The 27,095-nt window shown below is 42.0% G+C and overlaps 1 protein-coding gene across 1 annotated transcript; it reads left to right on the forward strand.

Moving 5' to 3' along the window:
* Nucleotides 1-20,156: 20,156 nt before the first annotated feature.
* Nucleotides 20,157-23,427, forward strand: LOC124649863 (protein ACTIVITY OF BC1 COMPLEX KINASE 3, chloroplastic). Its single transcript, XM_047189428.1, has 7 exons — nt 20,157-20,471; nt 20,579-20,812; nt 21,265-21,600; nt 21,805-22,360; nt 22,446-22,632; nt 22,737-23,103; nt 23,186-23,427. The coding sequence occupies exons 1-7, from the start codon at nt 20,172-20,174 to the stop codon at nt 23,312-23,314; spliced, it is 2,109 nt and encodes a 702-aa protein (XP_047045384.1). The 5' UTR covers nt 20,157-20,171; the 3' UTR covers nt 23,315-23,427.
* The last annotated feature ends 3,668 nt before the right edge of the window (nt 23,428-27,095 follow it).

The raw sequence follows: 27,095 nt of genomic DNA on the forward strand, positions 1-27,095 counted from the left end.
AAAAGAGGCAATGCGAAATAAAAGGCAGAATCTGTCAAAACAGAACAGTCCGTAAAGATGGATTTTATTAGGCCACCAGACTTGCTCAAATGAAAATGCCCAAATTGAATGAAAGTTGCGTACATATCTGAGGATCATGCACGTAAATTGGCTTAATTTTCTGAGCTACCTACAGGGAGGTAGACCCAGATTCGTGACAGACAAAGAAATCTGGAACTGCGCAGTAATCCAAATCTAGTACTTACTTTACTATCAAAGACTTTACTTGGCACAACAAAACATAAAACTAAGATAAGAAGAGGTTGCTACAGTAGTAAACAACTTCCAAGACACAAATATAAAACAAAGTACTGTAGCAAAATAACACATGGGTTATCTCCCAAGAAGTTCTTTCTTTATAGCCATTAAGATGGGCTCGAGCGGTTTTAATGATGCACTCGCAAGAAATAGTATTTGAAGCAAAAGAGAGCATCAAGAGGCAAATTCAAAACACATTTAAGTCTAACATGCTTCCTATGCATGGGAATCTTGTAAATAAACAAGTTCATGAAGAGCAAAGTGACAAGCATAGGAAGATAAAACAAGTGTAGCTTCAAAAATTTCAGCACATAGAGAGGCATTTTAGTAACATGAAAATTTCTACAACCATATTTTCCTCTCTCATAATAACTTTCAGTAGCAACATGAGCAAACTCAACAATATAACTATCACATAAAGCATTCTTATCATGAGTCTCATGCATAAAATTATTACTCTCCACATAAGAATAATCAATTTTATTAGTTGTAGTGGGAGCAAATTCAACAAAGTAGCTATCATTATTATTCTCATCAAGTGTAAGAGGCATAGTATAATCACAACAAAATTTACTCTCCATAGTAGGTGGCACCAAAAGACCACTATCATTATAATCATCATAAATAGGAGGCAAAGTATCATCAAAGAAAATTTTGTCCTCAATGCTTGGGGGACTAAAAAGATCATGAAAACCAGCTTCCCCTAGCTTAGAACTTTCTATATCATTATCAACAATGGTGTTCAAAGCGTTCATACTAATATTACTACCAGCATGCAAATAAGATTTCATAGGTTTTTTAATTTTCGCATCAAACAATCCATGTTTTAAATCGGGAAATAGAATAAGAAGCTCATTGTTGTCCATTATGCCAAACTAGTGTAAACAAGAAACAAAAAGATGCAATTGCAGGATCTAAAGGAAATAGCTTCGAGCACACACACAACGGCGCCAGAAAAGTACTTTACCTGGGACCGGAGTATGAGAGCCTTTTACCTTTCCTCCCCAGCAACGGCGCCAGAAAAGTGCTTGATGTCTACGGGAGCTTCTATTCTTGTAGACAGTGTTGGGCCTCCAAGAGCAGAGGTTTGTAGAACAGCAGCAAGTTTCCCTTAAGTGGATCACCCAAGGTTTATCGAACTCAGGGAGGAAGAGGTCAAAGATATCCCTCTCATGCAACCCTGCAACCACAAAGCAAGAAGTCTCTTGTGTCCCCAACACACCTAATTAATAGGTGCACTAGTTCGGCGAAGAGATAGTGAAATACAGGTGGTATAAATAAGCAGTAGCAACGGCACCAGAAAAGTGCTTTGCCCAGGACAGTAAACAAGCAGTAGTAACACAGCAGTAGTAACGCATCAGTAGTAACGCAGTAAAACAGTAAACAAGCAGCGATAGCAGTATTTAGGAACAAGGCCTAGGGATTAGACTTTCACTAGTGGACACTCTCAACATTGATCACATAACATAATAGATACATGCATACTCTACACTCTTGTTGGATGATGAACACATTGCGTAGGATTACACGAACCCTCAATGCCGGAGTTAACAAGCTCCACAATTCAATGTTCATATTTAAATAACCTTAGAGTGCAAGAAAGATCAACACGACTAAACCAAGTACTAACATAGCATGCACACTGTCACCTTCACGCCACGTAGGAGGAATAGATCATATCAATACTATCATAGCAATAGTTAACTTCACAATCTACAAGAGATCATGATCATAGCATAAACCAAGTACTAACACGGATGCACACACTGTCACCATTACACCGTGCAGGAGGAATAAACTACTTTAATAACACATCACTAGAGTAGCACATGGATAAATTGTGATACAAAACACATTGCAATCATAAAGAGATATAAATAAGCACTTCACTACGCCATTCGTAACAGTGAGTAAGTATTCTGTGAAATATAGCCTAAGAGACCCACACGGTGCACACACTGTCACCTTTACACACGTGGGACAAGGAGTCTCCGGAGATCACATAAGTAAAACTCACTTGACTAGCACAATGACATCTAGATTACAAGCATCATCATATGAATCTCAATCATGTAAGGCAGCTCATGAGATTATTGTATTGAAGTACATAGGAGAGAGATGAACCACATAGCTACCGGTACAGCCCCGAGCCTCGATGGAGAACTACTCCCTCCTCATGGGAGCAAGCATCGGTGATGAAGATGGCGGTGGAGATGGCATCGGTGTCGATGGAGAAGCCTTCCGGGGCACTTCCCCGCTCCGGCAGGGTGCCGGAACAGAGACTCCTGTCCCCCAGATCTTGGCTTCGCGATGGCGGCGGCTCTGGAAGGTTTTCCGTATCGTGGTTCTTCGTCTCAGGGGTTTCGCGATGGAGGCTTTAAGTAGGCGGAGGGGCAGAGTCGGGGGCCAGACGAGGGGGCCACACCATAGGGCGGCGCGGGCCCCCCTTGGCCGCGCCGCCACGTGGTGTCGCCACCTCGTGGCCCCACTTCGTATGTTCTTCGGTCTTCCGGAAGCTCCGTGGAAAAATAGGCCCACGGGTCTTCGTTTCGTCCAATTCCGAGAATATTTCGTTACTAGGATTTCTGAAACCAAAAACAGCGAGAACAGAACCGGCACTTCGGCATCTTGTTAATAGGTTAGTTCCAGAAAATGCACGAATATGACATAAAGTGTGCATAAAACATGTAGGTATCATCAATAATATGGCATAGAACATAAGAAATTATCGATACGTCGGAGACGTATCAGGGGCCACACCATAGGGCGGCGCGGGCCACCCCTTGGCCGCGCCGCCACGTGGTGTCGCCACCTCGTGGCCCCACTTCGTATGTTCTTCGGTCTTCTGGAAGCTCCGTGGAAAAATAGGCCCCTGGGTCTTCGTTTCGTCCAATTCCGAGAATATTTCGTTACTAGGATTTCGAAACCAAAAACGGCAGAAAACGGGAACTGGCACTTCGGCATCTTGTTAATAGGTTAGTTCCAGAAAATGCACGAATATGACATAAAGTGTGCATAAAACATGTAGGTATCATCAATAATATGGCATAGAACATAAGAAATTATCGATACGTCGGAGACGTATCAGGAGGGCACCCTGTTTCCCCTCCTACGCCGCCTCTTCGCCTATATAAGCCCTTTCGACCTAAAAACTCGATACCAATTGACGAAACTCCAGAAAGACTCCAGGGGCGCCGCCACCATCGCGAAACTCCGTTTCGGGGGACAGAAGTCTCTGTTCTGGCACCCTGCCGGGACGGGGAAGTGCCCCCGGAAGCCATCTCCATCAACGCCATCGCCTCCATCCATGTGTGAGTAATTCCCCCGCTGTAGGCTGAAGGGGATGGTAGGGATTGGATGAGATTGGTCATGTAATAGTGTAAGATTGTTAGGGCATAGTGCCTAGTGCCCGTAATTGGTACTTTGATGATATTGTTGCAACTTGTTATGCTTAATGCTTGTCACTAGGGCCCGAGTGCCATGATCTCAGATCTGAACATGTTATTATTTCATCATGATATTCATTGTTTATGGTCTTACCCGCAAGTTGTATACACATGTCGTCGTCCGGAACCAATGGCCCCGAAGTGACGAAATCGGGACAACCGGAGGGGATGGTAGTGATGTGAGGATCACATGTGTTCACGGAGTGTTAATGCTTTGCTCCGGTACTCTATTAAAAGGAGTACCTTAATATCCAGTAGATTCCCTTGAGGCCCGCTGCCACCGGCTGGTAGGACAAAAGATGTTGTGCAAGTTTCTCATTGCGAGCACGTACGACTATAATTGGAACACATGCCTATTGATTGCTTTGTACTTAGACACCGTTTTATTATTACCTGCAAATGCCCTGCTTGATTGTTACATGAGTTTCTCTCATCCATGCAACGCCCGTTATCCGTCCCCGTGCCTACAGTATTTTAATCCTGCTGTTTACTATAATCACTACTGCGCTGTCTTTGTTACTCTGTCGTCGTTATTTCACTATCGCTATCGCTATAAAACTGTTACTACTCGATAAACTCTTGCGAGCAAGTCTGTTTCCAGGTGCAGCTGAATTGACAACTCCGCTGTTAAGGCTTTCAAGTATTCTTTGTCTCCCCTTGTGTCGAATCAATAAATTGGGTTTTACTACCCGCGAAGACTGCTGCGATCCCCTATACTTGTGGGTTATCAATAACCTACGCCAAGTACTACATGATGCACACACTGTCACCGTTACACCATGGAGGAGGAATAGAGTACTTTAATAACATCACTAGAGTAACACATAGATGAATAGTGATACAAAACTCATATGAATCTCAATCATGTAAGGCAGCTCATCAGATCATTGTATTGAAGTACATAGGAGAGAGATTAACCACATAGCTACCGGTACAGCCCTTAGCCTCGATGGAGAACTACTCCCTCCTCATGGGAGACAACGAGCGTTGATGAAGATGGCGGTGGTGTCGATGTAGATGCCTTCCGGGGGCACTTCCCCGTCCCGGCGGCGTGCCGGAACGAGACTCCTGTCCCCGGATCTTGGCTTCGCGATGGCGGCGGCTCTGGAAGGTTTCTCGTACCGTGGCTTTTCCGTATCGAGGTTTTAGGTTAGGGACCTTTAAATAGGCGAAGAGGCGGAGTCGGAGGGCTGACGAGGCGATGACACAATAGGGGGGCGCGGCCCAGGCCCTGGCCGCGCCACCCTGTCATCTGGTGGCCCCGTGGCCCTCCTCTGTCGGCTCTCGGGTGTTCCGGAAGCTTCGTGGAAAAATAGGATGCTCGGGCATTGATTTCGTCCGATTCGAGAATATTTCCTTACTAGGATTTCGGAACCAAAAACAGCAACCGGCCCTTCGGCATCTCGTCAATAGGTTAGTTCCGGAAAACGCATCAAAACGATGTAAAGTGTGTATAAAACATGTAAGTATCATCATAAAAGTAGCATGGAACATAAGAAATTATAGATACGTTTGAGACGTATCAAGCATCCCCAAGCTTAGTTCCTACTCGCCCTCGAGTAGGTAAACGATAACAAGGATAATTTCTGAAGTGACATGCTATCATAATCTTGATCAATACAATTGTAAAGCATATGAGATGAATGCAGCGATTCGAAGCAATGATGAAGATAATGAGTAAACAAATGAATCATATAGCAAAGACTTTTCATGAATAATACTTTCAAGACAAGCATCAATAAGACTTGCATAAGAGTTACTCATAAAGCAATAGATTCTTAGTAAAAGCATTGAAGCAACACAAAGGATGATTAAGTTTCAGCAATTGCTTTCAACTTGTAACATGTATATCTCATGGATAATTGTCAACACAAAGCAATATAACAAGTGCAATAAGTAAACATGTAAGAATCAATGCACACAGTTGATACAAGTGTTTGCTTCTAAGATAGAAAGAATAGGTAAACTGACTCAACAATAAAGTAAAAGAATGGCCCTTCGCAGAGGGAAGCATGGATTACTATTTGTGTGCTAGAGCTTTTCATTTTGAAAACAAGAAACAATTTTGTCAACGGTAGTAATAAAGCATATGTGTTATGTATAAGACATCCTATAAGTTGCAAGCCTCATGCATAGTATACCAATAGTGCTCGCACCTTGTCCTAATTAGCTTGGATTAGCATGGATTATCATTGCATAGCATATGTTTCAACCAAGTGTCACAAAGGGTACCTCTATGCCGCTCTGTACAAAGGTCTAAGGAGAAAGCTCGCATTTGATTTCTCGTTTTTGATTATTCTCAACTTAGACATCCATACCGAGACAACATAGACTAATGGACTCCTCTTTAATGCATAAGCATTCAACAACAGATAATATTCTCATAAGAGATTGAGGATTGATTGTCCAAACTGAAACTTCCACCATGGATCATGGCTTTAGTTAGCGGCCCAATGTTCTTCTCTAACAATATGCATACTCAAACCATATGATCATGAAAATCGCCCTTACTTCAGACAAGACGAACATGCATAACAACTCACATGATATTCAACAAAGGTAAAAGAGTTGATGGCGTCCCCAGAAACATGGTTACCGCTCAACAAGCAACTTATTAAGAAATAAGACACATAAGTACATATTCTTCACCACAATAGTTTTTAAGCTATTTTTCCCATGAACTATGTATTATAAAGGCAAAGAATAGAATTTTAAAGGTAGCACTCAAGTAATGTACTTTGGAATGGCAGAGAAATACCACGTGGTAGGTAGGTATGGTGGACACAAATGGCATAGTTTTTGGCTCAAGGATTTGGATGCACGAGAAGAATTCCTCTCAATACAAGGCTAGGCTAGCAAGGTTGTTTGAAGCAAACTCAAGTGTAAAACGGTGCAGCAAAGCTTACATATGAACATATTGTAACTATTATAAGACTTTACATTGTCTCCTTGTTGTTCAAACACCTTAACCAGAAAATATCTAGACTCTAGAGAAACTAATCATGCAAACCAAATTTTAACAAGCTCTATGTAGTTCTTCATTAATGGGTACAAGGTACACGATGCAAGAGCTTAAACATGATCTATATGAGCACAACAATTGCCAAGTATCAAATTATTCAAGACATTATACCAATTACCACATGCAGCATTTTCTGTTTCCAACCATATAACAATGAACGAAGCAGTTTCAACCTTCGCCATGAACATTAAAAGCTAAGAACACATGTGTTCATATGAACCAGCGGAGCGTGTCTCTCTCCCACACAAGAATTTATTCAGAGAATGAAAATAACAAAACGAAAATAAAAGCACACAGACGCTCCAAGTAAAGTACATAAGATGTGACCGAATAAAAATATAGTTTCAAGAGAAGAAACCTGATAATTTGTCGATGAAGAAGGGGATGCCTTGGGCATCCCCAAGCTTAGATGCTTGAGTCTTCTTGAAATATGCAGGGATGAACCACGGGGGCATCCCCAAGCTTTGACTTTTCACTCTTCTTGATCGTATTGTATCACCCTCCTCTCTTGACCCTTGAAAACTTCCTCCACACCAAACTCGAAACAAACTCATTAGAGGGTTAGTGCATAATCAAAAATTCACATGTTCAGAGGTGACACAATCATTCTTAACACTTCTGGACATTGCTCAAAGCTACTGGAAGTTAATGGAACAAAGAAATTCATCCAACACAACAAAAGAGGCAATGCGAAATAAAAGGCAGAATCTGTCAAAACAGAACAGTCCGTAAAAACGAATTTTGTAGAGGCACCAGACTTGCTCAGATGAAAATGCTCAAATTAAATGAAAGTTGCGTACATATCTGGGGATCACGCACGTAAATTGGCAGATGTTTCTGAGTTACCTACAGAGAATCATACCCAAATTCGTGACAGCAAGATATCTGTTTCTGCGCAGTAATCCAAATCTAGTATCAACCTTACTATCAAAGACTTTACTTGGCACAAAAAATGCAATAAAATAAGATAAGGAGAGGTTGCTACAGTAGTAACAACTTCCAAGACACAAATAAAAAAAAGTACTGTAGTAAAATAAACACATGGGTTATCTCCCATGAAGTGCTTTCTTTATAGCCATTAAGATGGGCTCGGCAATTTTAATGATGATGCTCTCATAAGGATGAGAGTTGAAGCAAAGAGAGCATCAAAAAGCAAGTATGAAACAAATTTAAGCCTAACCCACTTCCTATGGAAAGGAATCTTGTACACAAATAAATTAATGAGGAGCAAAGTGGCAAGCATAGGAAGATAAAACACGAGTAGCTTCAAGATTCTCAACATAAAGAGGGGAAACTTAATATTATTAAGATGCATATAGCCATGTTTCCCTCTCTCATAATAACTTTCAGTGGCATCATGAACAAATTCAACAATATAACTGTCACATAAAGCATTCTTATTCACATGCATAAAAGTATCATTACTCTCCACATAAGCATAATCATTCTTATTAATTGTAGTGGGAGCAAGTTCAACAAAGTAGCTACCATTATTAATCTCATCATCAAATATAGGAGGCATAGTATAATCATAATAAACTTTATCCTCCATAGTAGGCGGCACCAAAAGACCACTATCATTATAATCATCATATATGGGAGGCAAAGTATCATCAAAGAAAATTTTCTCCTCAATGCTTGGGGGACTAAAAAGATCATGAAAACCAGCTTCCCCAAGCTTAGAACTTTCTATATCATTATCAACAATGGTGTTCAAAGCGTTCATACTAATATTACTACCAAGCATGCAAATAAGGTTCCATAGGTTTTTTAATTTTCGCATCAAACAATCCATGTTTTAACTCAGGAAATAGAATAAGAAGCTCATTGTTGTCCATTATGCCTAACTAGTGTAAACAAGAAACAAAAAGATGCAATTGCGGGATCTAAAGGAAATAGCTTCGAGCACACACACAACGGCAACATAAAAGTACTTAGTTACCTGGGACCGGAGTATGAGTGCCTTTTACCTTTCCTCCCCGGCAACGGCGCCAGAAAAGTGCTTGATGTCTACGGGTGCTTCTATTCTTTTAGACAGTGTTGGGCCTCCAAGAGCAGAGGTTTGTAGAACAGCAGCAAGTTTCCCTTAAGTGGATCACCCAAGGTTTATCGAACTCAGGGAGGAAGAGGTCAAAGATATCCCTCTCAAGCAACCCTGCAATCACGATGCAAGAAGTCTCTTGTGTCCCCAACACACCTAATACACTTGTCAGATGTATAGGTGCACTAGTTCGGCGAAGAGATAGTGAAATACAAGTAATATGGATGTATATGAGTAGTAATAGCAATCTGAATAAAATATGGCAGCGAGTAAACATGCAACAGAACAGTAAATAAACGGAGATTCGATGTTTAGAAACAAGGACTAGGGATCATAATTTCACTAGTGGACACTCTCAACATTGATCACATAATAAAACCACTCTACACTCTTTTGTTGGATGATGAACACCACTAATTGTGTAGGGCTACAAGAGCACCTCAATGCCAGAGTTAACAAGCTCCACAACATTCAATGTTCATATTTAAATAACCTTAGAGTGCATGATAGATCATTGCAATTACACCAAGTACTAACATAGCATGCACACTGTCACCATCACACTATGAAGGAGGAATAGATCACATCAATACTATCATAGCAGTAATTAACTTCATAATCTACAAGAGATTACAATCAAAACCTACGCCAAGTACTACATGATGCACACACTGGTCACCGTTACACCATGGAGGAGGAATAGAGTACTTTAATAACATCACTAGAGTAACACATAGATGAATAGTGATACAAAACTCATATGAATCTCAATCATGTAAGGCAGCTCATGAGATCATTGTATTGAAGTACATATGAGAGAGATTAACCACATAGCTATCGGTACAGCCCTTAGCCTCGATGGAGAACTACTCCCTCCTCATGGGAGACAGTAGCGTTGATGAAGATGGCGGTGGTGTCGATGGAGATGCCTTCCGGGGGCACTTCCCCGTCCCGGCGGCGTGCCGGAACAGAGACTCCTGTCCCCAGATCTTGGCTTCGCGATGGCGGCGGCTCTAGAAGGTTTCTCGTACCGTGGCTTTTCCGTATCGAGGTTTTAGGTCAGGGACCTTTAAATAGGCGAAGAGGCGGATTCGGAGGGCTGACGAGGCGATGACACAATAGGGGGGCGCGGCCCAGGCCCTGGCCGCGCCACCCTGTCATCTGGTGGCCTTGTGGCCCTCCTCTGCTGGCTCTCGGGTGTTCTGGAAGCTTCGTGGAAAAATAGGATGCTGGGCATTGATTTCGTCCGATTCCGAGAATATTTCCTTACTAGGATTTCTGGAACCAAAAACAACAGAAAACAACAACTGGCCCTTCGGCATCTCGTCAATAGGTTAGTTCCGGAAAACGCATCAAAACGATGTAAAGTGTGTATAAAACATGTAAGTATCATCATAAAAGTAGCATGGAACATAAGAAATTATAGATACGTTTGAGACGTATCAGTAGGGCAATTCTTTACCAAAGATTTCATTCTTTCCCATGCTTGAGCAACATGTTCATTATCCAATTGCTTAAAATTCATTATGCTACTTCTCATAGATATAATTTTAGCGGGAGGATAATATCTACCAATGAAAGCATCTTTACATTTAGTCCATGAATCAATACTATTTTTAGGCAAAGATAGCAACCAATCTTTAGCTCTTCCTCTTAAGGAGAAAGGAAACAATTTTAATTTTATAATGTCACCATCTACATCCTTATACTTTTGCATTTCACAAAGTTCAACAAAATTATTAAGATGGGCAGCAGCAGCATCAGAACTAACACCAGAAAATTGCTCTCTCATAATAAGATTTAGTAAAGCAGGTTTAATTCAAAAAATTATGCTGTAGTAGCAGGTGGAGCAATAGGTGTGCATAGGAAATCATTATTATTTGTGCTAGTGAAGTCACACAACTTAGTATTCTCAGGGGTATTCATTTTAGCAGTAGTAAATAAAGCAAACTAAATAAAGTAAATGCAAGTAACTAATTTTTTGTGTTTTTAATATAGAGAACGCAAACAAGACAGTAAATAAAGTAAATCTAGCAACTATTTTTTTTGTATTTTTGATAAAGAAAGCAAACAAAGCAGTAAATAAAATAAAGCAAGACAAAAACAAAGTAAAGAGATTGGATGTGGGAGACTTCCCTTGCAGCGTGTCTTGATCTCCCCGGCAATGGCGCCAGAAAAAGTCTTGCTGGCGTGTAGTTGACACACGTCTGTTGGGAACCCCAAGAGGAAGGTGTGATGCGTACGGCGAGCAAGTTTTCCCTCGGTAAGAAACCAAGGTTATCGAACCGGTAGGAGTCAAGGAACACGTGAAGGTTGTTGGTGGCGGAGTGTAGTGCGGCGCAACACCGGGGATTCCGGCGCCAACGTGGAACCTGCACAACACAATCACAATACTTTGCCCCAACTTAACGAGTGAGGTTGTCAATCTCACCGGCTTGCTGTAAACAAAGGATTAAGTGTATAGTGTGGAAGATGATGTTTGTTTGCGAAGAACAGTAAAGAACAGAGTTTGCAGTAGATTGTATTTCAGATGTAAAGAATGGACCGGGGTCCACAGTACACTAGTGGTGTCTCTCCGATAAGATAAATGGCATGTTGGGTGAACAAATTACAGTTGGGCAATTGACAAATAGAGAGGGCATAACAATGCACATACATATCACGATGACCACTATGAGATTTAATCAGGGCATTACGACAAAGTACATAGACCGCTATCCAGCATGCATCTATGCCTAAAAAGTCCACCTTCAGGTTATCATCCGAACCCCTTCCAGTATTAAGTTGCAAACAACAGACAATTGCATTAAGTATGGTGCGTAATGTAATCAACACAAATATCTTTAGACAAAGCATTGATGTTTTATCCCTACTGGCAACAGCACATCCACAACCTTAGAACTTTCTGTCATTGTCCCAGATTCAATGGAGGCATGAATCCACTATCGAGCATAAATAATCCCTCTTTGAGTCACAAGTATCAACTTGGCCAGAGCCTCTACTAGCAACGGAGAGCATGCAAGAACATAAACAACACATATATGATAGATTGATAATCAACTTGACATAGTATTCCATATTCATCGGATCCCAACAAACACAACATGTAGCATTACAAATAGATGCTCTTGATCATGATAGGCAGCTCACAAGATCTAACATGATAGCACAATGAGGAGAAGACAACCATCTAGCTACTGCTATGGACCCATAGTCCAGGGGTGAACTACTCACACATCAATCCGGAGGCGATCATGGTGATGAAGAGTCCTCCGGGAGATGATTCCCCTCTCCGGCAGGGTGCCGGAGGCGATCTCCCGAATCCCCCGAGATGGGATTGGCGGCGGCGTCTCTGGAAGGTTTTCCGTATCGTGGCTCTCGGTACTGGGGTTTTCGCGACGAAGGCTTTAAGTAGGCGGAAGGGCAGCGTTGGAGGGCTGACGAGGGGCCCACACCATAGGGCGGCGCGACCCCCCTCTGGCCGCGCGACCCTATGGTGGCGGCGCCTCGTCGCCCCACTTCGTAATCCCTTCGGTCTTCTGGAAGCTTCGTGGAAAAATAAGACCCTGGGCGTCGATTTCGTCCAATTCCGAGAATATTTCCTGTGTAAGATTTCTGAAACCAAAAACAGCAGAAAACATCAACTGGCTCTTCGGCATCTCGTCAATAGGTTAGTGCCGGAAAATGCATAATAATGACATAAAGTGTGTATAAAACATGTGAGTATCATCATAAAAGTAGCATGGAACATAAGAAATTATAGATACGTTTGGGACGTATCACATTCGTTTGAAGATTTTTTATTTGTGACCTTAAGTTTATAGAGAGAGATTAGTTTGGACTCGCGATGTTTCTATTTTACCACTCTGAGCGGTGTAATATTTACGAAGCAAACACAAGTATGAACCGGTACAGCAAAACTTACATAAGAACATATTGCAAGCATTATAAGACTCTACACTGTCTTCCTTGTTGCTCAAAATGTTTTACCAGAAAATATCTAGACCTTAGAGGGACCAATCATGCAAACCAAATTTCAACAAGCTCTACGGTAGTTCTCCACTAATAGGTTTAAACTACATGATGCAAGAGCTTAAACATGATCTACTTGAGAGCTCAAAACAATTGCCAAGTATCAAATTATTCAAGACAATATGAAGCATTTTCTGTTTCCAACCAAATAGTAACAAATGCAGCAGCTTTTAACTTTTGCCATGAATATGAAAAACGAAGAACACAAGTGTTCATATGAAAAAGCGGAGCGTGTCTCTCTCCAACACAAGGATTGCTAGGATCCAATCTTATTCAATACAAAAACAAAAATAAAAACACACAGACGCTCCAAGCAAAGCACATAAGATGTGACTGAATAAAAATATAGTTTCACTAGAAGTGACCTGATAAGTTGTTGATGAAGAAGGGGATGCCTTGGGCATCCCCAAGCTTAGACGCTTGAGTCTTCTTGAAATATGCAGGGATGAACCACGGGGGCATCCCCAAGCTTAGACTTTTCACTCTTCTTGATCATATATCATCCTTCTCTCTTGACCCTTGAAAACTTCCTTCACACCAAACTTCTCATAAACTTCATTAGAGGGGTTAGTACTCAAAAAACTTTAATCCACTTTAGTCCTGTAGTGACACATTGCAAAAACTCAATAAAACATTAGCTACAGCTCTCCACGTCTAGAAACCCTTGCTTAAAGTCCACAAGAGACAATGCAAAAACAGAGACAGAATCTGTCAAAACAGAACAGCCAGTAAAGACGAATTTTTTAGAGGTACTTCCGTTGCTCAAATCAGAAAACTCAAAACTAATGAAAGTTGCGTACATATCTGAGGAACACGCATGAAAATTGGCAGATTTTTCTGAGTTTCCTACAGAGAGACCTACTCAAATTCGTGACAGATAGAAATCTGTTTCTGCGCAGAAATCCAAATCTAGTATCAACCTTCTATTAGAGACTTTACTTGGCACAACAATGCAATAAAATAAAGATAAGGAGAGATTGCTACAGTAGTAACAACTTACAAGACACAACAAAACAGTAGCAAAATAAAAACATGGGTTATCTCCCAAGAAGTGCTTTCTTTATAGCCATTAAGATGTGCTCAGTAATTTTAATGATGCTCACATGGAAGATAGAAAATGAAGCAAAATGAAGCATCAAGAAGCAAATTCAAAACACATTTAAGTCTAACCCACTTCCTATGCATAGGAATCTTGTAGACAAATAAATTCATGAAGAACAAAGTGACAAGCATAGGAAGATAAAACAAGAGTAACTTCAAAAGTTTCAGCATATAGAGAGGTGTTTTAGTACTATGAAAATTTCTACCACCATATTTTCCTCTCTCATAATAATTTTCAGTAGCTTCATGAATAAACTCAACAATATAACTATCACATAAAGCATGTTTTTCATGATCCACAAACACATAATTTTTATCAAGCTCAAAAATAGTGGGATTAAAACTTTCAAACCCACTTTTATCAATAATATAACAAGATGATTGATCAATCTCAAAAGATATGGGACTCATAGATAAAGTCAAGACCTCTCCAATCCCATTTTCATTAGTAGTACAATTAATAGTATCAAGTAACATAGGACCATCATCTAGAGATTTATCATAAACATTTGCCAAGCAAAACTCTTTAGTGCCATGCATTTCGACATCAGGCACAAACAAAACATTATCATAAAATTTATCAAAATAGCATGGATTATCATAGATAACAGTAGCATAATTATTCTCACAAGTTTTACTCATAGGGAATATCTCAAGAGAATCCACAGGAACATAACATTCATCCTCCTTTGGTAAGCATGGAGGACAATCAAATAGTGTAAGAGATAAAGAGTTACTCTCATTAGAAGGTTGGCATGGGTAGCTAATCCATTCTTCCTCCTTTTGTTCATCACTCTCCCCTTCTTTTTCATCCAATGAGCTTTCAGGTTCATCACTCTCCTCCTCTTTTTCATCCAATGAGCTTTCAGGTTCATCAATTTGTTCTTCCATTGGTTCCTGCAAATTGTGAGTGCATTCTTGTGCATTAATGAGTCTCTCTTTATAATCAATGATATAAGGATTATCGCTGTAACTTTCTATGCAAAAAATAAGGATAGAAGAGACATAATCTTTAAGGTCCTTACAAGCAACACAAGTTTCATAATTTTTAGACATGAAGGATTCGATCTCAGAAGCTCCCATAAATAAGACAAATTGTTCTACCTCTTCGAACCCAAAATGAATATAGTTATTCCAATTATAGTTCTTAATTAAAACTTCTTCACTAAAGCCACATTGGAATTTCAGATGTTTAGTATCCTGTTGAGAGCAACAGTTTATATCATGGCGTTTAAGCAAGATTTTAGCAATTGTATTCAATTTTTCTATCACAACACTCATGACTTTACCCGTTCTTGATTCTCTATAGTTCATATATATTTCAATAAGCTCCGAATAGGTTGTGGGTTCTCCCATAACAACAGTTTTTAATTCTTCGATTTTTCAAATTTTTATGGATTTTTGGGTATATAATAAAACAAGGCAAAAACAAACAAGACAAAAGTAAACTAAGCAAAATAATACTAGACAGAAATAAAACAAGGCAAAAATAAACTAGACAAAAGTAAACTAAGCAAAACAAAATAAAATAAAACAAAAACAGAGAGAGAGGTAGAGTGTACTCCCCAGGTGAACTTATGAGTAGAGCTATGCCTCCCCGGCAACGGCGCCGTGAAAATAGTCTTGACAACCCACAAGTATAGGGGATCGCAACGGTCTTCGAGGGAAGTAAAACCCAAATTTATTGATTCGACACAAGGGGAGGTAAAGAATACTTATAAGCCTTAACAACTGAGTTGTCAATTCAGCTGCACCTGGAAAAGCACTAGTAACAGGGGTGATGTGAAAGCAGCAGTGATATGAGAGCAATAGTAACAGTAACACATCAGCAGTAACAGTAACATAGAGGCAATGGCACCAGAAAATAGTTGATACTACTTCCAATGACATATGGAAACGAGTATATGATGATGAAAGATGGACCGGAGTTCCCAGCTATCTACACTAGTGGTAACTCTCCAATAACAAGTGTTGGGTGAACAAATTACAGTTGGGAAATTGATAGGATTGAAAGCATTAGGACAGAACATCAAGATTATTAATCATGTAGGCATGTTTTCCATATATAGTCATACGTGCTCGCAATGAGAAACTTGCATAACATCTTTTGTCCTACCAGCCGGTGGCAGCCGGGCCTTAAGGGAATCTACTGGTAATTAAGGTACTCCTTTTAATAGAGCACCGGAGCAAAGCATTAATAACACTTGGTGAAAACATGTGATCCTCATACCTAAGCCTTCCCCTCCGGTTATCCCGATTCGTTGTCACTCCGGGGCCTCGGGTTCCGGACATAGACATGTGCAAACAACTTGTAGATACAATCTAAGCAATAAGTATAGAGCTTAAATCTAAGATCATGCAACTCGTGCACTAGTGACAAGCATTAAACACAACAAGATTGCAGCAACAATAACTTCACAAACTTATATAGATAGACTGATCATAATGTAACAATTCATCGAATCCCAACAAACACAACACCGATTACATCAGATGAATCTCAATCATGTAATGCAGCTCATGAGATCATTGTATTGAAGTACATGGGAGAGAGAGTACCAACTAGCTACAGCTAGAACCCGTAGTCCATGGGGGAACTACTCACGGAGCATGATGGAGGCGGTGGCATTGATGGAGATGGCTTCCGGGGGCACTTCCCCGTCCCGACGGCGTGCCGGAACAGAGACTTCTGTCCCCCGAAACGGAGTTTCGCGATGGCGGCGGCGCCCCTGGAGTCTTTCTGGAGTTTCGTCAATTGGTGTCGGGTTTTTAGGTCTCGAGGGATTTTATAGGCGAAGAGGCGGCGCGAGGGGGTGCCTGGGGGGCCCACACCATAGGTTGGCGCGCCCCCCTCTAGGCCGCGCCGCCCTGTGGTCTGGGGGCCCTGGCCTCATCTCCATCTCCCCTTCGGTGTTCTGGTCCGTCTCGGTGAAATAAGATATTTGGCTTTTGTTTCGTCGAATTCCGAGAATATTGCCCGAACAGCCTTTCTGGAACAAAAAACAGCAGAAAACAGGAACTGGCGCTTCGGCATCTTGTTAATAGGTTAGTGCCGGAAAATGCATGAAATCATTATAAAGTGTGAGCAAAACATGTAGGTATTGTTATAAAACTAGCATGGAACATCAGAAATTATAGATACGTTGGAGACGTATCAGGTTATATGACATAAGGTTTAGGTGTTTCATCTTGCTTGAAGATCTTAGATTCGAAGTTTTCATTTGCTTTGACTCCTCACAGGACCGAGGAGTATCTCGCATTCGTTTGAAGATTTTTTATTTGCGACCTTAAGTTTATAAAGAGAGATTAGTTTGGATTCGCGATGTTTCTATTTTACCACTCTGAGCGGTGTAATATTTACGAAACATGCCAACAACTTATACACTACAACATGTAGTTGTGTACCGGGTCAACATCTAAATTTATGCAAACTTGTGACACCCTTTTATAGACAGAGGTAGTACAAAAGTTGAAACACATTTTTAATTTGTGGTGAAGTATATAAAATTGAACTTTGACTAAACCTATAACAAGTTATTTATAGAAGGAGGAATTAAGTTTTTCCCGCGTGTACTACATAGGCCCTGCAGTTCCGACTGAAATTAGATAAAAACCTTTAAATAATGGGATTAGCTTTTTAGCCTAACTTTTTTTAAAGAGGTTTCTCTATTAGGGGTACCGAACAAGCTCAATCTTCGTAAGAACTAGCGAGCTCATAGAGTCATAGCTTTTCATGGATGAAAACATGTCGTTACATACCAAAACCTCTCAGCGATCTTTCCCTGATGTCCATTTCTAAAGGTTATATGGTCAAGCCATATCATAGAGATCAAGATACGTACCACCGAGAACTCGAACTTGAATTTTGAATTATTTCACTGTCCAATACCTTGATGTATGAAATATATTGTTCTTTTGTGTGAACGCCTTGATCTGTCAATGCTTAACTTGTGGGAGCTTGAAGAACACGGAAGAATCTACCAAAGCTGCAAAACTATACATACCTAAGCCCATACCAAGCTCCTAGAAAGAATAAAACTGAGGGCAAACTTGAAAAACACCATTGTGAAGATGACAGAGCCATCGAAAGCCTTTCTCAGCAAGATTTGCTCAAGAAACATAACCGAAGGCCAATGGGCATTATTCACATCATGTCAATATGCATGATACATGTTTTCTAGTGAACAAAGCCCGCCGGTAATACTTCTTGTGTGCATAAGTAGCTTGTCTAACACACAACAAGGCCCAGAAGATAAAACACACTCATACACTCCTCCAGTTCTCTAGTGAGCAAAGAGTCGATTTTTTTATCCTACTTACCAATCACACCCACTCTAGATATGCTTGTGTGCCCGTTGGTAATTCTTATACTTCTGCTTAAAAAGCTATATAAAGCAAAGTTTGTAGTTTGTGAACGAGCAAAGAATTGAGAATTATCCTGTGCAAAAAAAAAGAATCGAGAATTAGAGACACATAAGTATACCCTGAGAACATAAGAGGTGATGGTACTAAACTACTAAGGTCGTTTGGTATCCATCATTTAGGTCTGGAATCCTGGAATTCATTTTGGAATTTCATAGGTGGGCTGTTTGGTTGCCACAGAATTGGGCCGTCATTTCATTTAGGAAATCCAGCAAAATGACTCCATGGGTAAACACAATTCCAAGGTGAGACCTGTCATTTGCGTTTCTCTACGGAAGCCATCTACAAATTCAATATTGAATTCTGCTGTCATTTGCAATTCCTGTGACAACCAAACAAGTGTCCATTTCTTAAATTACAATGTAAATGAAATGAATACATGTATTTATTTCAAAATACTACAAATGAAATGAAAGCATGACTTCCAAACAACTTCTAAGAGTGATCTTAAGAGCATCTCCAGCCGCGTCCCCCAAACCGTCCCCCAAACCGCGCCGGATCGAGCGTTTGGGGACGTGTTTCGTTCGTGCCGCGTTTGGGGGACGTCGCTCCCCAGCCCGCGTCCCCCAAACGCCGCCCCAAACATTAAAAGTATTTTTTTGGCTAGAAAGAAACTATTTAATAATATTCAAATCGGTTGAACATAAACAAATTATATATAAAACTTCGAAAAAATATAATTAAATACATATAAACTATCTACTTCTTCTTCTTCGCCGATGGCTCCGCCTCGTCGTCGTCATCGCGGTGGCGCTTCCTGCTCGTCACCTCTTCCGAAGAGGCGGTGTCGGCGCTCGACGCGTCGTCGTCGCCGGTGCTCGTCGGCTGCGCCTTGGCCTTGGCCTTGGCCTTGGCGGCCTTGGCCTTGGCGGCCTTCGCCTTGGAAGCCTTCGCCTTGGCCGCCTTCGCCTTCGCACGGGCCACCGCCGCCGCCGCGGCCTCGCTCTCTTCTTCCTCCTCCTCCCGGCCCGGCCATTCCTCCTCGCCGTCAACCGGCGGCGGGGAATCGTCGCCGCCGCTCGGCGTCCCGGCTTTGTCCCACCAATGGCGCCGGCCCGACGGGCTTTCCCTCGCCTGGAGGTGTCGGACGGGAGCGCGGGAGATGTAGCTCATTGTCGCCGGAGGTGTCGGATGGAAGCTTGGATGAATGACGGCGTACGTACGGGTCTTATTGAGCGCGGATGAACGGCGGCGCAGAAGTCGAAGAGAGCAGCGGTTGCTCTTCCGAGGAGTCGGCGCTCCATTCCGGCGGGGTTGGCGCGTCGTCGACGCGCTTGCCAATGCGACGGTTCCGCTTCCTCGTCAACCGCACCGTCGCTACGTATGTGGCGGTTGAGCGTCCGAGCCGGCCGACGGGTCGGCCCCGCGCCTCCTCGCCTCTCATTTCGTTGTGTCCGGCGTGCCGGTGCGTCCCCCGTGGGACGGGGACGGGCTCGGGACGCCGGACACCGAATGGGGGCGCGCCGGACAAAAAAGGGCTTTGGGGGACGCGGCTGGAACGCTTTTTTTGTCCGGCGCGCCCCAAATCCCTTTGGGGGACGGTTTGGGGGACTGGAGATGCTCTAATGTTTTAGAATATTTTCTCATGTGCTGCCGGAGAAAGAAAAAGGAGGGAAGCAACCCCTGCTCCTAGGCTAGGGGTGTCGTGGACGCCACCGTCTCTCGGCGCACTGTGTGGCGCAGATCAAATCTTCCCCGAAACTACACACTCACCAGCAAAATGTAGTAAACGCCCGGTGTGCCTGACGCGCCCAAAGCCCGACCTCGCACCTCCCCACACCTCCCCCCGCCCCGCTCCCACCCGCCGGCCATGGCGGCCTCAACCTCGGCGGCCGCCGCCGTCTCCTTTCCTCTTCCCTACCGCCCGCACCGCGCGCTGCGCCGCCATCGCCACCACCACCGCCCGTCCCTCCTCCGCGCCGCCTCCACCGCCGCGCCCCCGTCCCCAGACCTCTCCATCCAGCTCTCCCCGCCTCCCCTCGTACTCTCCCCCGCCCGCGACCGCGCGGAGGACCTTCAGGCAGAGTCCCGCGCCATGACCCGAGCCGTTGCCGCCACCGTCTACAGCCCCGAGCTCCTCGCCTCCCGCTACGGCTCCCAACCTTTTCAGGCACACCCGGAACTAAATCCCCATGCAATCTTTATCCCTAAGCTAGCATCTGAGGCTCTCCAAATCTGACATGTGTGCTGTGGATCGCCTGCTGTGTGTGTAATTAGGTGGCCCTGAGAGCGGCCGAGGTGCTGTCCAAGCTGGGGGCATTCGGTCTGACGCTGCTTCTGGACCAGCAGAGGGGAGAGTCGGAGTCGTCGGCCAAAAGGCGAGCCAGGGCGGTGGAGCTGCGGACTATATTGACAAAGCTCGGCCCGACGTTCGTCAAGATTGGGCAGGGACTGTCCACGCGTCCAGACCTCTGCCCCACCGAATATCTGGAGGAGCTCTCCGAGCTGCAGGTGGACCTTCTTTCTTGCTGTTCCTATAATAAGTGTTCATGATACACAATGACAATGCTTATTGTTCTGAACGGACTGAACAATTCTTGCTTGCCTGTGGTTAGACCGTTTAAGTTATTTATAAGATACTAAGAGTAGGATTATAGACATATTCTTTTTCAGGAACAGGAATGAAGCATCACTATACATGCCTTAGTTGCTTATTTTGTAAATAGTTAACTAATTTTCCAATCCAGTAGCCATTCATACGAGCTTTCTTCCATAACGTAGTCCTTACTGTCTGGAAGCAGCTAAATGACTTCCAAAATGTTTGTTGATTCGAAAGTTAAGTCACTGGTTCCACCTAGAGTTTACCACGTGATTATATTTCCTGATGACCTGGCGGCATTAGTTCTATCACTGTTATAACTTAAAAGGTCTCTTCAAATGGTTGACACGTAGCTGTCTTGCAGGATTCTCTTCCCACATTTCCAGATGAAGATGCATTTGCCTGTATCGAGAAGGAGCTTGGCCTTCCTCTTGATTCAATGTACTCAGCAATGTCCCCTTCGCCGATTGCTGCAGCAAGTTTAGGTCAAGTTTACAAGGCGCGGTTGAAAAGCTCTGGGCAGCTGGTGGCTGTCAAGGTGCAAAGACCTAGTATCGAGGATGCCATAGGGCGTGATTTTTACCTACTGAGGGGAATTGGTTTTCTAATTAATAAGTATGTTGACATTATAACCACTGACGCTGTTGCTCTCATAGATGAATTTGCTTGTAGAGTTTTCCAAGAGCTTAATTATGTCCAGGTATTTTTTCTTTGCCTATTTTTGTTACATTTATGTGTGCCTACATATCCAATATACTTGTAAATACTGAAAATAATGAGTAACTTGGATATAAGAGGCAAAATGGCAACGTAGATTACTGAATCACCAGAATCAAGTGCTACCATTTCTCGTTATTGTATGAGTTTTTATGATTACTGATCATAGTAAAATTAATGGATGCAGGAAGGCCAAAACGCACGAAGGTTTAAAAAGTTATATGCTGACAAGCAAGACATATTGGTGCCTGATATATTTTGGGACTATACAAGTGCAAAGGTTCTGACAATGGAATGGATTGAAGGTGTAAAACTAAATCAACAAGCTGCCATAGAAAGCCAAGGTTTGAAGGTGCTGGACTTGGTAAACATTGGTATCCAGTGTAGCTTAAGGCAGCTCCTAGAGTATGGATACTTTCATGCTGACCCGCATCCTGGTAATATTTTGGCAACACCTGAAGGGAAGCTTGCTTTTCTTGATTTCGGCATGATGAGTGAAACCCCAGAGGATGCAAGAGTAGCCATCATAGGACATGTTGTTCACATGGTCAATCGGGACTATGATGCGATGGCTCGTGATTATTATGCACTTGATTTTTTGAAACCTGAAGTGGATGTTTCCCCAATCGTGCCTGCCCTCAAGAATTTCTTTGATGATGCTTTGGACTCGACAGTGAGTGAGCTAAACTTCAAAACCATAGTTGATGGCTTAGGGGCTGTTCTTTATCAGTACCCATTCAATGGTAAGTATTATTTTTTGTAGGTATTAATTTGTTACCACTTAATTTTGCTGAGACACTGATACAGTTCTTTTCTATTCAAATCTAGTACCGGCCTACTATGCATTGATACTGCGGTCACTCACTGTCCTGGAAGGTTTGGCACTCTATGCTGATCCCAATTTTAAGGTGCTCGCTGCGTCATATCCTTACTTTGCTAAAAGGCTACTCACTGATCCCAATCCATATCTCAGAGATGCTCTGATTGAGCTGCTATTCAAGGACGGGAGATTCAGGCAAGTACTTGTCCTGCTAGAAGTAGCTTATGCTGTTTTTGAATGTTCAGTACCAGCAGCCACCATTTCACGATAGTATTGCTTGACCGTTTGCTTTATTACAGATGGAATAGACTTGAAAATCTTCTTGTTCAAGGGCGCCAAGATAGAGAGTTCGTAGCCAAGGATGCTCTACAACCGGTTCTGAAACTTCTACTCGGTCCAGATGGGGAGAGTTTAAGAGTGTTAGTTGTGAAAGAAGCAGTCCGTGTCACAGAAGCCATCACCTTCGGAACACTAATTGATTCGTACAACGCAGCTCCAGAATTTTTGAAGCCTCTAATTTCCAGTGACAATCCAGCCGGGCCCTTTAAGTTAAGTGATGTTGAGCGGGAACAAATGATGGAGCTCCGAGGCAGGGTTCTCAGAATATGGGGTCTTTTGAGATCCTCTGATAGCTTTGATCCTAGTCTTTTGCAGCCAATTGTACAGGTACGCTACATCTTCATTCCTTTTATAGGTACTTCAGCAGCTATTGAGAATTCTGCAACTCACAGTGACATTGATATCTCAGGTGCTACAAGAGCCAGAGGCCCGTGTGTTTGGTTCTCGTGTTGCTGGTGGCGTCACGCAGCGCCTTGCGGCTCGTTTGTTGCAACAGCTGCTGAGGATTCCACCTACACCTGTCCCTGGATCTTCGTAGTAGATAGGCCCACACTAAACCATGTAAAGTCACACGACACTTTCTACGGGAAGAAAAAAAGGAGCAAGTGTAATTTGTAGTCAAAGTATAAAGGTATTTCCCTCATTGATCTTTGTGACTGCTGTCTCGGTGTCTGTTTTTGTTTTCCATAGAAGTTCAGATGCCGTGCATTAGTAAGTCTGTCCTCTTTACAGCTTCTGTGTGATAGTGCTTATCTTTGAAGAAGAAACTGATAAGCACTACTTCAATTAGGGCTAGTGATTTGGAGAGAACAAGAACAATCAATCGTTGATCAGATGTATTTCATTTAGAAGCAAAGACGCAAGCTTGTATTTGGTTGAACTACTAATTATGGTAGCACACTTTTGACATTGATGCATTGGGGTCTTTGGTTGTAGCCTGGAGACAACAAATGCCAAAGCTTGGTTAAAGGGGAAGATACCCCTTAGTTTTGTTCTGAGGCTGGGTAGACTCAGAACCCGGGTGCGCTGGCGAAACCTTATCTCACTAACATGTACTCCCGGGATAGCTTCCTTATCTTAGGCATGTATGATGCACTAAATGGATTCTAACTTTTGCATTTCAGAGTTTCAGTGAGCCAGTAAGGTCTGGTAAAGAAGTTTCTGTCTCGAACAAATTGTGTAGTTGCGACTAACATCACTTCAGTCTAAAGTTTCATATGGAATTTTGTTTGAATACTTTTCTGCTATTAAGTATCATTATCAGTGTAATCAAGTGGTTCACCACTTCAATTTAAATAGCTTGCGCCCCAGATCGCCGGTACAAAGAGTGGTGCGTGGGGGAAGGAGAGGCGAAGCTAAGAAAAACCCTAATTTCCGTCTTCAGGTCGTGTTGTGAAGCAGCACAATGTTATGAAGGAACAACTTCACTGTGTAGCAACACATGGACAACACAATTATTGAAGGAATCACTTTAAACATGTTGCGCTAGATATCGCTCTAGGGGCGTAAGCGATATCACTCTAGGGACAGGGCTGTCAATCGTTCAATCCAAAATTCTTTACTAGGTAGGTGTACATAGTCCCATTACATAGGTAGAAGTTAAACCTCCATTTATAGGCTGCATGAGCCTTCAATACTTAGCTCTACTTACAACTAGAGTGTTCTAGAGAGCACTACATAAGCTAGGAAAAGAACTACAAATATTCTAGTCACAACTAATACTAGAATAGTACAAAACATATAACTAAATGACCATATTATCTAGAATTGACCATATTATCTAGAACATAGTAGAAGTGTGTAGAACCTAGTGCGGATTTTACTTACTAGTAAAACTGCATGTGCTTTGCACGTAAATATGTATGATATTATTTTACCTTACTAAGGCATAATATTAATAAAATAATAATACCTGACATAATTCAGAAGTTGGGTACCATGGTTATTTCTCGGTTATTTAGAATTAGCAACTTTGGTTAACTGTGATTACGAGAAGAAAGCAGATTTGGTGCACATGAGCACCAGTGTTCCCAGTTTTAAAAATATTTAAATGGTGTTCGTCTGCATTTTAAAAATTCTCACAATTATTCCATGAATACATACACATGTCCTGAATATTTGTGTGAAGTTTCGGTAGAAATTGCATTGGATAAAAAAGGCAGCCAATATCGGAGTATTTATTTTCCTAAGTCAATGTAGAAGAAAGGAGTAATATGGGTTCCAAAAAAATAGAATTTATTTTAGAGTATGCATTAGTATTTTTTATGGATAAAAGAGTCGACAAACGATAAAATAGTTATTTTTAAAGATAAAGGTGCGGAAGAACTAATGAAACGCCGAGAATAATTACTATTAGATGAGTAATGTCCCTTGGAACTGTTAGGTAGCTAAACATACTTAACAATCCTGATAAAATTAGTGTTAAATAGTTACTAATGTCAGAAAAGTACCGCCAAAGTTAAAGATTTTTAATTATGGGAATAGAAAATTAGAAAAACTATAAGAAAATTATAAAAAGCAAAAAAAAGTAAAATTGGGTCTCTTCATGGTAAGGATTCGTGGGATGCACTCAAGGCTAAATTTGGGGTCTCGGGTGCTGGCACTGAGTTGTATATCATGGAACAATACTATGATTATAAGATGACTAGTGAGCCCTCCGTTGTTGAGCAAGCTCATGAGATACAGTCACTTGCCAGAAAATTTGAGCGGTTTAAATATACCTTACCGGACAAGTTTGTGGTTGATGGCATTATTGCCAAGCTTTCTTCTTCTTCATGGATGAACTTTGCTACTTCTCTGAAACATAAGAGACAAGAGTTTTTCGTTTCGAATCTCATTGGATTTCTTCATGTGGAAGAGGCAAGAGCATAGGACATCACTTGCTCGAGGATTTGAGAGAGATTCTAGTGCCAATATGGTACAAAAGAAAAACTTACCATCCCAAAAATTCAAGAACAAGACAATGACAAGTTTGATGGAAAGAACAAGGCCTCACACTCAACCAACTTTAAGAAGAATACTGATAGAAAGAAAGGGGCTTGCCACGTCTCTGGTGAGCTTGATCATTGGGCTACTAATTGCCTGAATCGCTATGACAAGCGCCGCAAATGTTATTATTGGTGGTGATACTGAGATGAAGGACGCTGGGTACGGTATTTTTCCTATTGTCCTTTCAGTATGTAACTCTCCTAACTGGTGGATTGATACGGGTGCCAATACACATGTATGTTCTGATGTTTCCATGTTTTTTCTTCTTATCAGGTCGCAAGGACTTGCTTTAAGCTGATGGAAAATGGCTCACATGCTTCTGTTCATGGTGTTGGTACGCTAAATATGAAGTTAACTCCGAGAAAGAAATCTAGCTGAAGAGTGTGCAACACGTTCCCTCCACCAATAAGAATCTCGTCAGCGGATCGCTTTTATGTCGACATGGTTTTAAGTTGGTTTTTGAGTCCAATAAAGTTGTAATTTCTAAGTATGGATAATTTGTTGGAAAGGATTATGAGTGCAGAGGCTTGTTCTTATCTTCGTTAGACTTATGTACTCAAATTATTAATAATATTTGCAATGATAGTGAGTCCAATATTTGGCAATCACGACTTTGTCATATTAATTTTGGGTGCATGATGCGGCTAGCCAATATGATTTTAATTTCAAAATTTACTATTGTCAAGAGTTTCAAGTGTCAATTGTGTCGCAAGCTAAGCAACCTCACAATTCGCAAGTCTCACAAGACTGCTGAGGTAAGAGATTTGTCACCGCTCGAACTCATACATTTAGATCTTTGTGAAATGAATGGCGAGTTGATAGAAGGTGGAATAAGATACTGCATGACTTTAATTGATGACTTGTGGTGACCCTGCATACCACTGCATGTTGTAGTATGCTAGTCGTTGATATAACATTCACGAAGTACCATTCCGCAAATATTACATCCCTCAGAGTAGTACAACAGAACATAGCAGGTCCATAACTCATTCATTTATTATTACAAGCATAATATACATATCATCACGGAGCTCCTCTTGGGTCCTAATAGGAATACTCCTGGGTTCGAGGCGAACCCAACTTAACTTACAATATAGAAGTTTAACTAGGTTATACATTATTCCATCGAGCGACTAAGTACTAAGAGTTCGCACTTTGCTCGGATACTACTACTACTCGGTGATTCTAGACTTGATCTCCTCCGGAAGCCTTCCCGGTTCCGTAGACTATAAGGTAGTCTACGCCTTCAACACCTCCAGAGAGGTCTGGTTCTTCATAGCCGATGATATCGGCTCCTTCGAGGTTGTCGTTGTCCTCCTCCAAGTGGTTCG

Source organism: Lolium rigidum, chromosome 4 (genome assembly GCF_022539505.1).
Source record: "Lolium rigidum isolate FL_2022 chromosome 4, APGP_CSIRO_Lrig_0.1, whole genome shotgun sequence".
NCBI lineage: Eukaryota > Viridiplantae > Streptophyta > Magnoliopsida > Poales > Poaceae > Lolium > Lolium rigidum.